Source organism: Oryctolagus cuniculus, chromosome 9, assembly GCF_051225735.1.
Source record: "Oryctolagus cuniculus isolate XC-2025 breed Fujian yellow rabbit chromosome 9, ASM5122573v1, whole genome shotgun sequence".
NCBI lineage: Eukaryota > Metazoa > Chordata > Mammalia > Lagomorpha > Leporidae > Oryctolagus > Oryctolagus cuniculus.
The window spans coordinates 81,119,849-81,136,331 of record NC_142875.1 but is presented as its reverse complement, the minus strand read 5'-3'; the positions used below and the strand labels follow the sequence as shown (position 1 = coordinate 81,136,331).

Here is a 16,483-nt window from a genome sequence, read left to right as displayed (position 1 = left end):
CCAGGCCATAGCAGAGAGCTGGATTGGAAGTGGAGATGCTGGGATCTGAACCGGCACCCATATGGGATGTCAGCACTACAGGCGGTGGCTTTACCCACTATACCACAGCACTGGCCCCAACAGCACTGAATCCTTCATATGGTGGGCCATGGCCCAAGCTACTCTGCTGGAATCTCAGGGTAGACTTCATAATACAAGGAACAGAATACAGGTCCTGCATTGCCACACAGTGGGTAAGGCCAACACTCCTGCAACGTTGGCATCCCATATCAGAGCACTGGTTCAGGTCCTGGCTGCTCCACTACTCATCCAGCTCCCTACTAATGCACCTGGGGAGGCAGCAGACGATGGCCCAAGTGCTTGGATCCCTGCCCTCACGTGGGAGACCCTGATGGAGTTTCAGATTCCTGGCTTCAGGCTGGCCCAGCCCTGGTTGTGGCCATTTGGAGAGTGAACCAGCAGATGAACACCTGCTCTCTCACTCTGAGACTCCAGCACCGCTTCCGGCACCACGTTGCTCAGATAACTTACTTGCTAAGTCAGAGCTGAAAGCAAAATGTGATTATTTAGAAAACAGATGCAAAAGGATAAAAAAGGTGAATGAGGTTTATTCAAAGTGGAAACTTTGATTTTGTTTATTTCTCTGCCCCCCCCCCCGCCCCCACCCATCTACAGCTGTGCTTTGAAGTTCATCGGGGAATTCTGAGAGATCTCATTTAAAATGAGCATTGGTAGGAGAGAGAATAGTGCAAAGTCCCACTACGAGCCATAAATCTACTTTGCCTTCCTTGAAACCTTCGGACACTGTGGAGGGGGCGGGGGGAGTGGGGGCAAAGGGACAGGCCTCTCCTGCGCCGCTGAGGTGCAAAAAGCCTCTTGGAGTCCTCTGCACATGGCCAAGTCCCACAGCGCTTCCGCATCTCGCCCACCCCCCTAGGATTCCAGACAATTCCTAATCCACCCTGGCAATGTCTACCTGCAGCTTCCCTCAGCCTCCGAATGGCAGAAAAGAGAAAGCAGGTGCTTCCTCTCCGGCCGGGCCCAAGTCAGGGAAACTCCGTCCGTCGCCTTCCCTCCTCGACGAACTTGGCCTCGGCCGCTTCTCCCGGGAGGGCGCGCGGATGGCAAACAGGGGCAAGCAGAGAACTTGAGCGCCGCCCAGGCAGCCCATGTGGCTCCGGGCCGCAGGGAGGAGCAGGTGCCCTGTTCCCGACGGCCGCGCCCGCTGTCGCGCCCCCTCCCGCGGTGCCCCTCGCCCTTGGCGCCCACGCCCCCGGTGCCCGCGCGGAGGGAGGCGCCGATCGCAGGTAATTATTGCCACGGGGCCCGCGGGGAGCGGGGCTGGGCGCGCCGGCGGGGGCGGGCGGGAGCGGCGGGCGCGGGCATAAAGGGGCGCGGCGCCGGGCCCCAGCGCCCGGCTCCAGCCAGCATGCCCGTCCGCGCCCGGCCGCTGCAGCTACGGCTGCGGCTGCTGCTGCTGGCCCTGGTCGGCCGCCTCCTCCGCGCCGAGCCGGGCGACGGCGCGCAGACCTGGGTCCGCTTCGCACGTCCTCCGGTCCCCGATGCCGCGGGCCTCCTCCACGACACCTTCCCCGACGGCTTCCTCTGGGCGGTGGGCAGCGCCGCCTACCAGACCGAGGGCGGCTGGCAACAACACGGCAAGGGCGAGTCCATCTGGGACACGTTCACCCACCACCCCCCGGCGCCCCTGGGCGACCTCTCGATCACCCCTCTGCCGTCGGGGACCCCTTCGGCGCCCCCCGCCGCCACCGGGGACGTGGCCAGCGACGGCTACAACAATGTCTTGCGGGACACGGAGGGGCTGCGCGAGCTCGGGGTCACCCACTACCGCTTCTCCATCTCGTGGGCGCGTGTCCTCCCCAATGGCAGCGCGAGCGCCCCCAACCGCGAGGGGCTGCGCTACTACCGGCGCCTGCTGGAGCGGCTGCGGGAGCTGGGCGTGCAGCCAGTGGTCACCCTGTACCACTGGGACCTGCCCCAGCGACTGCAGGATGCCTACGGCGGCTGGGCCAACCCCTCCCTAGCCGACCACTTCAGGGATTACGCCGAACTCTGCTTCCGGCACTTTGGCAGCCAGGTCAAGTACTGGATCACCATCGACAACCCCTACGTGGTGGCCTGGCATGGCTACGCCACCGGGCGCTTGGCCCCTGGCATCCGGGGCGGCGCGCGGCTCGGGTACCTGGTGGCGCACAACCTCCTTTTGGTGAGTGCTGGGGGCCACGCCGCCGAGAGGGGGCCTCTGGTGGTGCCAGGGGCATGGGGGAGGCCTGTGCCTACTGTGCAGAGGGGGCCTTACTGTAGCACGCTGGTGGCCTCACCTAGGATTTGTGCCTTCAGGGAAACTCAGCTCTGACTTCTCTTGGAAAGGGTGGAATTCTGGATGCGTGGGGGACCCCGCAGTGAGCGTGCCCAGTGAGTGGCCCTTGAAGCTTATTCATCATCAAATAGGAATCCGTTTTTTCCATAAGGAAAGGGAATTGGTTTCTCTGGGTGTTGAGGAGTTCCCAGGTAAGCACGGGGAAAGTGATGGTGGTAGCTGCAGAGAGATGAGTGGGTGAAAGAAAGTGCATTGGGCGCCCCAGTGATGCCACGTTGAGTTGTCATCAGTTCAGGAAGATTTGACTTGCACTGATTGTGAAAGTGTCAAGACCACATCTTGGAGAGTTGGGTTTAAGCTGGGCTTGGAGGTCCCTTCTGCCACAGGTGGGGAACTGCACAGGTGAAGCTTGCTGGATGACCAGGGGTCTGTAGACCACTCTATACAATCCGAATGCCAGACACAAAAATACAAAAGGACTGTGGCTCAGCAACACAACACCTGTGTTTGCATTGTGTCCTGTCCAGTTGAAAGGGTTCGTCAATCAGATGAGCATCCCAATGCGAGGAATTCTAACACCCTGAGCAAAAGGCTTCACTCATTTGGGCAACAGGAAATACTGATTTGCCATGATAAAATTGTCTCTGTTATCTTTTCCTCTTTGTCTGCTATCCTGAGTGTTATGTCAGTTGGCATACTTTGCAGGGGGGTTTGTCAAATGTTTAAATGTGCAAGTTTTGGTACACTGTTCTGGTGGCTTGTGGAGCCACTGTGAGAACAATTTTTGAGTTTAGAATTAAGCCCTGTATTCTGAACAAGTTCAACAGGAAGGCTATTTTTAAACAACTTTAATTAAACCCATAGATAATTGAGGCCGAACAGTACTGGGTTATTAAGTTGACGTAGGGCTTTGAGCTGCTGGTAATGTAATAATATCTAAATTAGATTGTATGTCAGTTCCATAAAACCTGTTTGCTACCACTCAACATAAAAGGATGTTGGGTTTACTTGACAGACAAATTGTGATTTTGGTGATTTCTTGTGCATCTTTTCATAAGGGTATTTTTGAGCAGTGATTCTTAAACTTTTCAGCCTGTCAACCCTTTTCTGAAACCAAAAAACCCTAAACACCACCAGTTTATGGTTGGTGTTATAAAAAATATGGAGAGAATTGCTTTGCCTGTTGAAGAACAAGCAGATCATAAATTCGTACCAGAAACAAGTGATTAGTAGCACTGCTAGGGGCTCTAAGAGACCATCCCTATAAAATCACGACTTAAGATTTAAATCATACAGTCCTATTTTTAAGAGTACAAATAGACTCTGTATTTGTACAAAAGTTGTCATTTGTTATTATAGTGACTTATGATCATTTCATTTAGAGATAAGAAATGGCATGACTCTCATACTTTGGTATTTTAAAAAGTAATCAACAGATTTTAGATTCTTGTGCCTGCTTTTAGCTCTATGATTAACTTTCTAGTTACCTTTATGAGGAATGAAGCAAAAATTGTGCCAAACACTAACCATCCTTTCCAGAAATGCAGTGGACTTTGTATTAATAAGAAATTAGGAACTGGTGGACGCTTGACTTGGTTTGGCTGATGCTGCAAGCACTGTTAGTTGCTGTAAAATATTAATTTTGCTTTTAAATGTGTTTGGGTTTGGAACTTAGTCATCCTTGTGTTTTTATTTAGAAGTAAGCTGTCTTTCACCAAAAGAGATAAGTTAATTTAATCCTAGGAGATCTTTTCAGTCTGTTTTCAGTGTTCTTTCTTGGTGTGCGTAAGGAGGAAGTGGGCGTAGGGAAATTGTCCCTTATCTAAAAAGCAAGCCACATACAGCAGATGTTGGTACTAGGGCACTTCAGTTGGGGATTGAATGTTGTTGTTGCACAGTTAGGAGCCACTGAGCCCCTAGAGTATTTATTTGTGTCTGGGGATTTAATGCTGGTGAAGCAGAGAGAAGCCAGCTTACCTTCCACCCCTCTGTGTGCCTCCATCAGTTACAAGTGGGCTAAGGGACTTCCCTGGGGGCGGTGGGAATTGGAACTTCTCAGAGACTCCAGAATTATGGTCTGATGGCCTGGAGAGCGGGAGGCCACATGGGCTGCAGGCCATGGGGATGCTTAGAATGGAGGCCTTAGTGATTGTTTTGGGGTTCTTGGTCCCTGTGTGAACCCTGACTGAAGCAGTGTGTTTGGGAGTGTGTGTGCATGTGTGTGTGTGTGTGTGCAAGAGAGAGAGAAACTGAGGAAGGAGTTCCCTGCAGAGCTCAGAGCCTGGGTTTCTGATTATCACCCAGAAGGAGGACACACCTTCTCCCTCTGGCTTGAGGACAGTCTGCTCAGCTCTTGAAAGAATGCTCTTGAGGTCCATAATGAACTAGCATTAAGACCTGGAGTTGGTGAGTCTGACCCCAGAGGTGCTTCTGAGATGTAGTTCTGCCTGCGGGATTCTGAGAGTACCAAGAGCAAGTTGAGGGATATTCAAGTCTCCCTGACTCCCACCCACACCCCTGGGAGGTTCTTGCAAATAGTTGTACAGAGGCCCAGTGGAAAAGACAACTTCTAAGAAAGGCAGGCTAGGAGAGGTTAATGTGAGCATTGGTGTGTGGTGGGAACGTGACTGGTGTTGGGTGCTGGCATTGGGTTTACGCTCAGCTGATTTCTGTGTGGCGTTGGTCTTAGCCACCACTGCCTCTTTGTTGATGCACTTCCTCAGCGTGGCTTCCAGACCCCTACTCTGCTGTTTCTCTCCTCAGCACCTTGCTGAGTGCTTCTGAGTCTCTTTGCTTTCTCAATCTCACCTTGCCTCTAAGTAATAGAGGAATGACCCAAGGCCACCTGTTTGGATTCGCTGTGGGTGATCTAATTGTATTCCCTTTGTATCCAGGTGACTCCACACTTTGAGTCTCCAGTTGGGACCTTTCTTGGGTTCAAGACTTGGGTGGATGATGGCCTGTCCACTCCGGTGTCTTACAGTCATATTGCATTTGACACTGCCAACACCAACCTCATGTCTTCCTCATCTGTCATGGCATTTGCTCTTCCAGTTAGTTGGACTCTAATCCTAACCCTTCTCTTTCTCTGACATTTATTTCTAAACCATCAACAAGACCTCCAGCTCTCCTTACCTTCTGGATGTGTATGGAATTAAATCCCTTCTCTTTGCATCTGCCTAGCTATGACTAGGGTCCAGACCACCATCAGGTTTTGCCTGAAAAGAGCCTCCTAGCCAGTGTCCTTGCTCCTACCTTCATCCCCTGATGTGGGCCCTGATGGAATGTTTTCCTGGTACCTCTGTGTGTGGACATGACAGAGTCCCTGCTTATAAAACTTCCATGTCTTCTTCAAGAACCAGCGCCTTTGGTCCCACACCTGAATGCCATCTTTTCCTTCCATGGAGTATCATGATCTGATACCTCCTACCACACACTCCCTATTGTTTGACCATTTATCTCCTTTTAAACCAGCCTACTAGCTAGGCAATTCCTTTAGTGAGAGAACCTTGTTCACCTCATCTACACCTATTTCCCTTGGTAGATGTTTAGGAGGTGGCTTCTGGCTATTGAAGCGACTAATTTTGCCCCTATCAACTCATGCTTCTATGGTTTGCTCTCTTGTCAACATTTCTAGCCATTTTCCATTGGAGCAAGACATACCAAGTCCTAATCGGATAGGAAAATCAGTAAACACAATCAATCAGAAACTGGCATTTTCTGTGAAGATTTACGGTTCATCATCAACTGTATGATTCTAATCTAAAAACTTGCAATTAAAAATTATAGTCACTGCAATTTTATGAGGAAATTTTAACAATGGAGGTGGGTGGTAGAGTCTCCAGCCAGCTTAATGTTTTTAGTTTTTTATGGAAAGAGACTTTGTTATGCAGTTGAATTATCATTCCCAAAAGAATAAGTAGTTTATTACATATTGTGTGTGCTCAAATTATACTATGTACTTTTAGGAATTATATCAAAAATTTTTGGCTAGAATAATCAACTGGGTTGAAAGTTAACATATTTTATATACTACTACTGACAAATTATGCATTTAATCAGAAATGATTACAATATTTTCCAAAGAACCTGAATATTCCTCCTTGAATCTCTGATTGAACACAGTGTTTTCTGAAAGCTATAGTCAAGTCCAAGAAAACATTTAAAATAGGAAAGGAACTAATAATTTCAAAATCATAGTAGCGTTTTACCAGTGTCAGTTATTTTAAGTTCAAGAAAAAGAGTAAAAATGTAAACTACTAGACATTTAATAATGTCAGGTGCACAAAGGAGTGTATAGCTGTGTTGCCTGAATATGTAGTCAGTCAAGGCTTTGACATGCAGAAGCCTTCTAATTTTTCAAAAACAGCATTGCTCTAAACCACAATTTTAATAAGTCAATTTGTGCAAAAAGTGCCTTTCTTTTAATGAATGCTATCTTTTTGAGGCATATGGGAACATTTTTAGGTGTAGGAGGATACCAGAGTACATGAGTACTGGAAAGGCAAGGAGGAGCGTGGGTAGTGTAAAGGCATATTGTTATTGAATCCTCCAAGAGTCAAGAATAATTACAAGACAGTTATAATTGTAACCTGCATTTAATCAGATCAGCAGGCTATGCCTTTTATATGCTCTGTTTTCGTGTATTCTGGGTAAAAGTTGATCTGAAGGAAGCCTATACCTCTTCTCCCCTCTATCGCAGGATAAACCGTTACTTACCCTTCAAAGACTTGATTCAAGCACTCCTGTTTTTCCATAACAGGCCGAGTGGCTCATTGACCCTTCTTCAGCTCTTTGAGGGCACTCTCTACCTCTCCTATTTATTTTCCATTTTTCAGTGCTTATCTTAGTGCATAGTGAAGAGGATGTGTTCAGTACAGTTTTTCAAGAATGAATAAATGTGATTGTAAAATAATTTCTGCTGGCTTCAATATGCCCATTTTATTCCCCTTGTAAATTGAGTGCTTAACTGTCTACTTTCTCCCAGAGTATCTGGGAATTAGTTTTAAAGGGTAGAAGTGAGACTGGCACCGTGGCTCACTTGGCTAATCCTCCGCCTGTGGTGCCGGCATCGTGGGTTCTAGTCCCGGTTGGGGTGCTGGGTACTAGTCCCGGTTGCTCCTCTTCCAGTCCAGCTCTCTGTTGTGGCCCGGGAGGGTAGTGGAGGATGGCCCAAGTGCTTGGGTCCTGCACCCGCATGGGAGACCCAGCTCCTGGCTTTGGATCAGTGCACACTGGCCGTGGTGGCCATTAGGGGAGTGAACCAACAGAAGGAAGACCTTTCTCTGTCTCTCTCTGTCTATAACTCTCTCTCTCTGTATCTCTCTCACTGTCTAACTCTGCCTGGCAAAAAAAAAAAAAAAAAAAAAAAAAAAAAAAAAAGGTAGAAGTGAACAGTGAAAAAATTCCTAGGGAGGTATGTATGACCTTTGAGAGTTTCTAGAGTAAATCAAATCCCAGTTTCATCCAGTGGACAGAGAGGAAGAGGGAAAACGTGACCTCCCAAGTGCCTGACCTGGAAGTTGCACCATCACCTCTATTCAGAGGCCCCATTGGTAGAACCCAGGCATGTGGTGCAAAGGAGTCTGGGAATTATTGTCTGCCGAGGAGCTGTGAGATCAGTGTATAATTCTGTTGGAATCAGATAGGAACAGATCATTCAGAACAACAGGAGATGCACTTGACTTTTTAGTTTGAAACCCACGTGTTGCATTCAGTGGGATGAAGTCTTAGAATTATTTCAATAGCATTGGAGCAAAGCCTATGAAATAATTTTTGAAATGGCCCATTTTACATAAAAATATATCATCAGGTACCTTTCTGGACTTGATGCGTAAAAGTCATATACTAAAGTTTATGACTAATATGATTTGATGTATGGACTTGACATAAATTTTAGTAATCCCTTGTGGCCCCAGCCTGAGTAGATGTTTTATTATTAATGTTATTGGTTGAAGTATGGGTGTCAGACCACCATCCATGGGGATGGCTGTTTGGCCTACTTGTTAAGATGCAGATTAACATGCTTGTGTCTGATACTGGAGTGCCTGAGTTAGATACCTGCCTCTGGCTCCTGACTACAGATTCCTGGTAACGCAGACTCTGGGATGCAGAAGTGATGGCTCAAGTACTCATGCACTGTCACAATGCCAATGGGTACTGTCAGGATTCTTGTCACTCACATGGGAGATCTGGATTGATTTGTTGGCTCCTGGCTTCAGCCTAGACTCAGCCCGAGCTACCATGGGTATTTTAGGAGTGAACCATTGGATGAGAACTCTCTCTCTCTTCCTATTTATATATATCCTTCTTTGTCTATATATCTTTCTCCATTTCAAATAATCTTTGAAAAGTGTCATTCATGAACAGTATCATTGTACTTTGATACAATATTCAAAATATAAAAGCAAAGATCTATGATAAGTTTAAATGTAATGGTTAAAATATTATTTAATAATAAAATTTAGTGGTTAAAATATTATTTCCATGACAATAAGTGCATTCTTATTTACTAGTAAGGATGTTAGACCCTGGGATGTGAGACCCTGGGTCCCATTTCTTCCCAGGACAGACTCTCTACAGTGGCCCTCTAGCCGTGGTTGCCTTTCTGGGTATCTCTGCTCTGATGGAGGCCAAAGGCTTCTCTTGGATTCTGCAGGTTTGTCCCAAGCTCTAGAAAGGAATTGGTCTGGGAGTGTGGTTGGAGGTTTAGAGAGGTAGATCTCATTTAGGTTGCTACAAAAAGAGGAATAAGGTAAGACCCCTGCTCCCATGTCACTTAACAAGTAGGGGAGAAATACTCTTCAAAATGTACAATTGCCTTAGAAGACAATAAGTACCTGCTATGGTAATGGCACCAAGGAAGGAGAGAGGGAGCAGCAAGGGTGGAGAAACAGTGAAAGCTGGACAGATGAGGTTAGGGGCTGGCAGGCCCTCTCTGAGATGGCGAGGCTCTCCCCTCTGGGTTCTACAGTGACCGATGCACCTGCTCAGTTCTGTTGTTTCAGCCTGATGGTACCTATTGGCATTGTGACAGTGCATGAGCACATTAATGAATGTGTTCCAATTAAGCTTTATTTGCACTAATAGGTGGGGGCCCCATCACTGGCTGAGTGTGTGCAGCACCGATGTAGGAAGGGGCTTGTGACATTCTCTGAAGAAACCCTTACACGATCAGGGCAAGGGAGACACCACAGTGTGGGAGCCTTTGGGATCTCTAAAGCATTGGGAGGGACAGGAAAAGAAGATGGAGAGGAAAAAGTCAGCCTGGGAGTTTCTGAGGCCACTGTTAACAGGTGGGGTGCCATTGGGTGGGTGTTTGTCTTAAAGGTTGAGATGCTGAGTCTCACATTGGAACACCTGGGCTTGATCCCCTACTCTGCTCCTGACTGCAGCTTCCTGCTGATGCACACACTGGGAGACAGTGGTGCTGATTCAGGTAGTTGGGTATCTGCCTCCCAAGTGGGAGACTGGATTGAGCTCTTGGCTCCTGGCTCTGGCCCCAGCTCAGCCCTGGCTGTTGTGGCAATTGAGGAGTGAACCAGTGTGTGTGGGTATGTTTCTTTCTCTCAACCCCCCGCCCCGCTTTCTCAAATAATACTAATAATAAAAATGGACATTTGCTGTGCAGAGTGGAGCAGTGCCCCCAATGTTCAGAGCTGACAGAGGTGGCACTTCTTCTGGGCACTGAATTATGACTGTGCTCTCAAAACTGGCATTAATGGTTTCAGCTGTTGCTTCACAGTGGATTCAGTAGTTTCTGCTCATCTAAAACCCCACAAGTTCCTTCTCCCCTTGCCCTTTGTGCATTGCTGTTAAGCTAGACCGTCCTGGGGCTGGCCCATGGCGCAGTAAGTTAATCCTCTGCCTGTGGCGCCGGCGTCCCTTGTGGGCTCCAGTTCGAGTCCTGGCTGCTCCTCTTCCAGGCCAGCTCTCTGCTGTGGCCCGGGAGGGCAGTGGAGGATGGCCCAAGTGCTTGGGCCTTTGCACCCGCATGGGAGACCAGGAAGAAGCACCTGGCTCCTGGCTTTGGATTGGCTCAGCTCTGGCTGTTGCAGTCATTTGGGGAATGAACCAGTAGAAGGAAGACCTTTCTCTTTGTCTTTCCCTCTCACTGTCTGTAACCCTACCTCTCAAATAAATAAATAAATAAAAATCTTAAAAAAATAAAGAGCTAGACCATCCTTGCTATCTTCTTTTGTAGTTTTTTTTGAATTTTTAACCTTTTTAAATTTCTTTCTTTCTTTTTTTTTTAATTGTGCCACTTGACTGTGAGCTGTCTGACTTCATTTTCTTTTTCCCAAAGAAATTTTTATTTAAGGAATGCAAACTTCATGCATTTCATAAGTATGGCTTTAGGAATATAGTGATTCTTCCCACCATACCCCCCCTCCCACCCACACTCCCACCCCTCCTCCTCCTCCCTCTTCCATTCCCAGTCCCATTCTCCACTAAGATCCATTTTCAATTAACTTCATACAAAGAAGACCAACTCTATACTAAGTAAAGAGTTCAACAATTTGCATGTAAAGAAACAAAACAAAACAAAACTTTTCCTAAACAGACCTGTCAAGGGCTGTTCAAAGTTAATTTCATTTTGAAGTTAATTTCACTTCTTTTTTTTTTTTTAGAAACTTAATTAACTTTAAAGAAGCACCCAAGAATGATACATCTTTTGTGAGCACTTAGACATAACTATAAATTATAAGAGATAAGAATATCCTCCACTTAGTACATTAACAGAAAGTAAGTCCTTGAGAATGAGTATTATCATTAATTAAGGAAGCACCTAAGAAAACAAGCAATGGACTTGGACACTTAGGCATACCTAAAGCTTATGAAACATAGGAATATCCTCCACTTAATACACTAACACGAAATAAATCTTTGAGAACAAGTTTTACTATTAGCTCTCATAATACAACTTTGAGGACAGAGGTCCTGCATGGGAAGTTAGTGCATTTGGGGTCCCATGGCAAGTTTTTAAACTGTTCTCTTAGAAGTAAGGCCATAGGACTGTATGCAGAACTGTACAGCATTACGGTTAGAAACTTCATACACTCCATAATTACAACCTTAGGAACACAGTGATTCGTCCCACCATGCCCACCTTCCCACCCATAGTCCTCCCTCTCTTTCTGCCCTCTTTCTTATTCCCATTTTAATTTTTTACTGATCTATTTTCAATTGACTTTATACACATATGATTAACTCTGTTAAGTAAAGAGTTCAACAAATAGTATGAAAAAAAAAAAAAGCTGTTCCTCAACAGTCACGCCGAGGGCTGTTCAAGTCATTGCTTCTTAAAGTGTCAATTTCATTTCTACAGATTGCCTTTTAGGTGCTCTATTAGTTAGATTTCATCTTCAATGTGCAAAGATAAGAGGAGGTTTACCATAGGTGGTGGGTAGCTCTTCACTGGAAATCATCGACTTGTGTTAAAGTGATCTGTTAAAGAAAGAGTGGAACACTCACGTGGCATATGCAATGGACTGCTTACTGGCTAGTAGCATGTTGATGTATGATTATTTAAAAATTGCACATGCTGTATTGTGATTAAAAAAAGCTGCTTATAGGATACTTTAAAAATATGTCCCTGCTGAATAATGAGTGGGAATAAGTCATGCGTACTCTACAGACCCTCAGCTGGGCTCTCTATCCTCTGTCCTTTCTTTCCTTTTTTTTTTTTTAAAGACTTGTTTATTTAAGGCAGAATTACAGAGAGAGAGAGAGAGAGAGAAATAGAGAGAATCTTTGACCCACTGGATCACTCCTAAAATGGCCACAATGGCTGTGCTGGGCCAGGCTGAAGCCAGGAGCCTGGAGCTCCATTTGGGTCTCCCAAGTGGATGGCAGGGGTGCAAGCACGTGGGCCATCATCCACTGCCTTCCTAGTGCATTAGCAGGGAGCTGGATCGGAAGTGGAGCAGCGGGACTTGAACTGTTGCTCGTATGGGCTGCTGGTGTCACAGGCTGTGCCACAGCACAGTCCCCAGTCCTCTGTCCTTTCTTTGTCCCAGCAGCCCTTCCCTGGCAGGCCCACGACCAGGCTTGATGGCTTTGCTTTCTGCCCCCATGAAAGCCTGTACAACCTAGTTACACTCTATTGAAATGGATTGTTTGCCTTCCGCCAGCAGACCTAGAACTGGAGAATGGAGCAGTGTTCATCTTGCTTTCCATCTTATACCCACAGCCTCACAGGCCAGAGAGAGGAGGCCCATCTCCATTTGTTATGGGAATGACAGAATGCGCCTCCCCACAACACACACGTGCACCCTATGGAAAGGATCGGGGGAAATGTTAGCAGGAGGTTATTCCAGGTGGTGGGATTACGGGTGATTTTTTTTCTGGCTATCTAGGTTTTAACAATTTTTCTGTGTACCAAACGTGTTTCTGTTGTGATAGAGAAATAGGCGTGATTCTGGAAAAAGCAGACTGAATTCACCCACGTGCCTTTGATTCCTCTGGAAACCCGGTTGGTCTTGAGTGACGGGACTGTTGAGAGAGGGAAAGCAGGAGATCCACAACAAAGCAGAAGGCAGAGGAACAGCAAAACTTTGGAAGGGGCCGGCGCTGTGGCACAGCAGGTTAACGCCCTAACCTAAAGCGCCAGCATCCCATATGGGCACCGGTTCGAGACCCGGCTGCTCCTCTTCCAATCCAGCTCTCGGCTATGGCCTGGGAAAGCAGTAGAAGACGGCCTGAGTCGTTGGGCCCCTGCACCCACATGGGAGACCCAGAAGAAGCTCCTGGCTCCTGGCTTCGGATCTGCGCAGTTCTGGCCATTGCGGCCAATTGGGGAGTGAACCATCAGATGGAAGACCTTTCTCTCTCTCTCTCTGCCTCTCCTCTCTCTGTGTAACTCTGACTTTCAAGTAAATAAATAAATCTTAAAAAAAAAAAAACTTTGGAAGCTGAAAAACAGAGTGCAGGTGCTGTGGACTTCTCAGACCCAAGAAAGTGGGCTGCTTAGGTGACCGAGAGAGCAGACAAGAAAAACCTGATGATTGCAAAGTCTTCAGAAGGCTCAGAGGGTGGTGAGTCTAGCGAGACTGAACCTGGAGGCAGAGGGAGTGAGCGGCTAAAACGTGGAGAATCGGTGGAAAGCTGTGTGGGAAACAGCTGGACTTTTAGATCCCTAACCCCAGTCCTCACTGCCGGGCTTCTGCCTCTCCTCCACTCAGGGAGTAAATCAGATGTTCAGTTTTTGGAGAGTACAAGAGGGAGGGTGTCTGGACTGGGGACAGTGGGGACTGTAGTAGTCAGTTTTCTGTCATTGTAGTAAACACTTGGGCTACTTAGGGAGTGAGGAGGTTTTTTGGGCTCAGGGTTTGCAGGTTCACTGTCTACAATGAGGAGGCCCCATTAATCTGTCATTTGATGAGGGTGGTGGGTGGCAGAGTGCCTGTGGGGGAAGGCTCAGGAAGAAGAGAGACAGCACACTCACCCTCCATGTGTCTTTCTGAAGCCACCATGATTTGATTATGGGGGTCCCACACCAGAAGCTTAATCTAGTTGCTTTCCGAGATCTCCACCTTTAGACACCATACTTTTATTAAATCTTAACCTTTAATCCATTAACTGGCAATGTTACTCCATTTATTGTTAATATAAGACTTTGGGGACCAAGCCCCTAATAGATAGGCCTATGGGGGACACCTGTTATGATATCCCAACTATGGCAGGCACATGTGAGGGCATGGACATTATGCTGAAGATTAGGATTCACTAAATGCATGCCACCTCCCGCGTTCCTCTTCCCACAGGCTCTCGGAGTGTTTAACTCTCCAGGTAGGAACTGGAGGAGTCTTTTTCAAGAGTCTAATGAGCTCATGAGGAAAGACCTCTCCTATACTGATCTTGGAAGTTCCATGCCAATTGGCCAAGACAGATCTTTCCACAGTGAAGTTCAAAGTCAAAAACATCACCCACATCACACCTTTTCCAATGCAGAGGTGTTTTGTTTTTAAGTCTTAAATATGAGTAGACAATCAAGAATCCAAGAGAGCATCTAACATCAAAGATTGAGATCCACTGAATCAAACAGGGGAAAAAGGAACTCAGAGAAATAGAGATTATACAGGGAGAAAAAATTAGAAGAAAAAAAAAAAACCCAGCTTACGCTAATATGCTAAAGAGATGAAAGAAAATAGTGAATAACGGAAATGTAGAAAATAAGAACAAAATAGTTAAGGGATGAAAAAAGAACATTTGGAAATGAAATACATTTTAGCAGAAGTGAAAAATTAAAAAAAAGTTGGAAAATGAAGTTGATACAGTCTGTCTAGGAACAGAAAAGAAGACCAACGGATGGAAAATAGTGGAAAAATATAAGAAACTGAGTGGACCATTCAGTGGTCCACTATCCAAATAATAGCTCCAGAAAGAGCAGGGAGGGCTGTGGTGTTGTACTCCTGGCCCCACTGAACAGCCCTAGTGCACTTTCCTCCCACGTGGACTGTGGGCTTTGCAGTTTGACTTTCTTTGGTCAGTGGGGTAGTAGTAAGTGTGATGCAAGCAGAAGCTGGATAAGTGGGTGGGCACTGTGGCACATGGGTTAAGTTGCTGCTTGGGACACCCACATCCTATATTAGACTGCCTGGGAGTGAGTCCTGCCTCTGTTTCCCCTCCAGCTTCCTGCTATTGTGCCTGGGTGGCGGTGGGCAATGACCCAAATAGTTGGGTTCCTGTCACCAACATAGTGGACCTGGATGGAGTTCCTATCTTCTGGATTTGTACTGGTCCACTCCTGGCTGTTGTGGGCATTTGAGGAGTGAGCCAGTGTATAGAAGATCTCTTTTTCTATATCTTTTCCTTTCTGTTGCTCTACCTTTCAAATATAAATAAGTAAGTAAGCTTTCAAAATAGCTGGATAAATATGTGCATAACCAAACTTTTCTTTTTGGTTCATTACTTCTTAAAAAGCAGCTTTGGTACTTGGACTGTGTTGTAATTTCTGTTTTGGTTTCTTGAGAGTGACCATAAGCCAAGACACCCACTTTCTAAGAGAGTTATTCTGGGAGTGGGTAGAGGGTGAAGTGCGTTAGGTTTGGATGTGTGCATCAGGAAGGACACAATAAGGAGATGAAACCATAATGTAGGAAACATAAAACATTGATTACAGGTCCAAGAGAGGTAAGGATGCCAAAAGGAGGCTGAAATCTGGAGTTCACCCAGTGAGTGAGAAGAGGAGTGAGAAAGAGAGAGAACCCTTGGGACTGTGTCTTCACTAAGTTGCATGGGCCTTATCCCTTTGGCTTTCCAGTAGTGGTTGTGGGTTGGCTAGAGAAAATACCTGCCCAAAGGGGGAACTTATTCACATGACTCTGCTGTTGACCACATGGTCAACAGTTGTGGGCTGTGTTGGGTTTTGGGTAAGTGAAATGAGGAACAAGTTCACTCTATCACAAATGACCACATGGGGAGGGGAATTTTTAATTAGGCCAAAGGTGACTGGGCATGACTGGGTCACAGACAATTTATGGAAGGCCTAAAAAGGATGATGGAGCAGCACCTACGTGAAACAAATTTACAACAGGCTACATTACTGAGAGAGGAGAGAGATCACTTGGAGAGAGACTTTGGGGGATCCAAGACCATCTGGGACATTCTAGCCCTACCTGAGATCCTAGCTGAATGCAGCCACATGAGTGACCTCTGCTGAAATGCATGGAGAACTGTCTGGCTAAGCCTAGTTAACCCACAGAATCAATAGAAAAGAAATACTTAGGATTGCAATCCTCTAAATGAGGGGAGGTTCATCTCACAGCAGTCGGTGACAGAACTAGAGAGAAAGGAAATCATTTAGCAATTCACGAAAATGTCCTGGAATGGGAAGACACACATTTCCCCATTGAATGTGAAGCACTGAGGGAGTCGTTATAGGACACAGCAGCTGCGGTGTTACAGTGTCCTTCCTCCTGGGCACCTGGCCATCTCTTTAGCCAGTGAGTTATAGATCTGAAAACTGGTTAGGTCTGGGAGCTGAGCAAGGAATCATGATTTTTTGTCTTGCCATGCTCTGTTAACCATCTCTACAACTCCCTGGCTCCTGGCAGTTAAGTGCCACTAACTGACTGTCTCTGTCACCTCAGTGTCTCACGGTCCCCGGGGATGGTGACATGCCCCGCTCTGTGGCCATCT

At 46.7% G+C, this 16,483-nt stretch overlaps 1 protein-coding gene across 5 annotated transcripts in view; it reads left to right on the top strand.

The window, feature by feature from the left end:
• Positions 1–866: 866 nt before the first annotated feature.
• KL (klotho) overlaps positions 867–16,483 on the top strand; it is a 68,353-nt gene continuing 52,736 nt past the window's right edge. For 3 of the 5 annotated variants that reach the window (XM_089304238.1, XM_089304239.1, XM_089304240.1), the window contains exon 1: positions 1,376–2,227. In XM_089304238.1, the coding sequence (XP_089160364.1) occupies positions 1,430–2,227 (798 nt within the window). In that variant the 5' untranslated portion in view covers positions 1,376–1,429. Of the gene's footprint in view, positions 1,308–1,375; positions 2,228–16,483 lie in introns of those variants that run through there. The other 2 variants (XM_089304236.1, XM_008273536.5) reach the window with 2 other exon arrangements.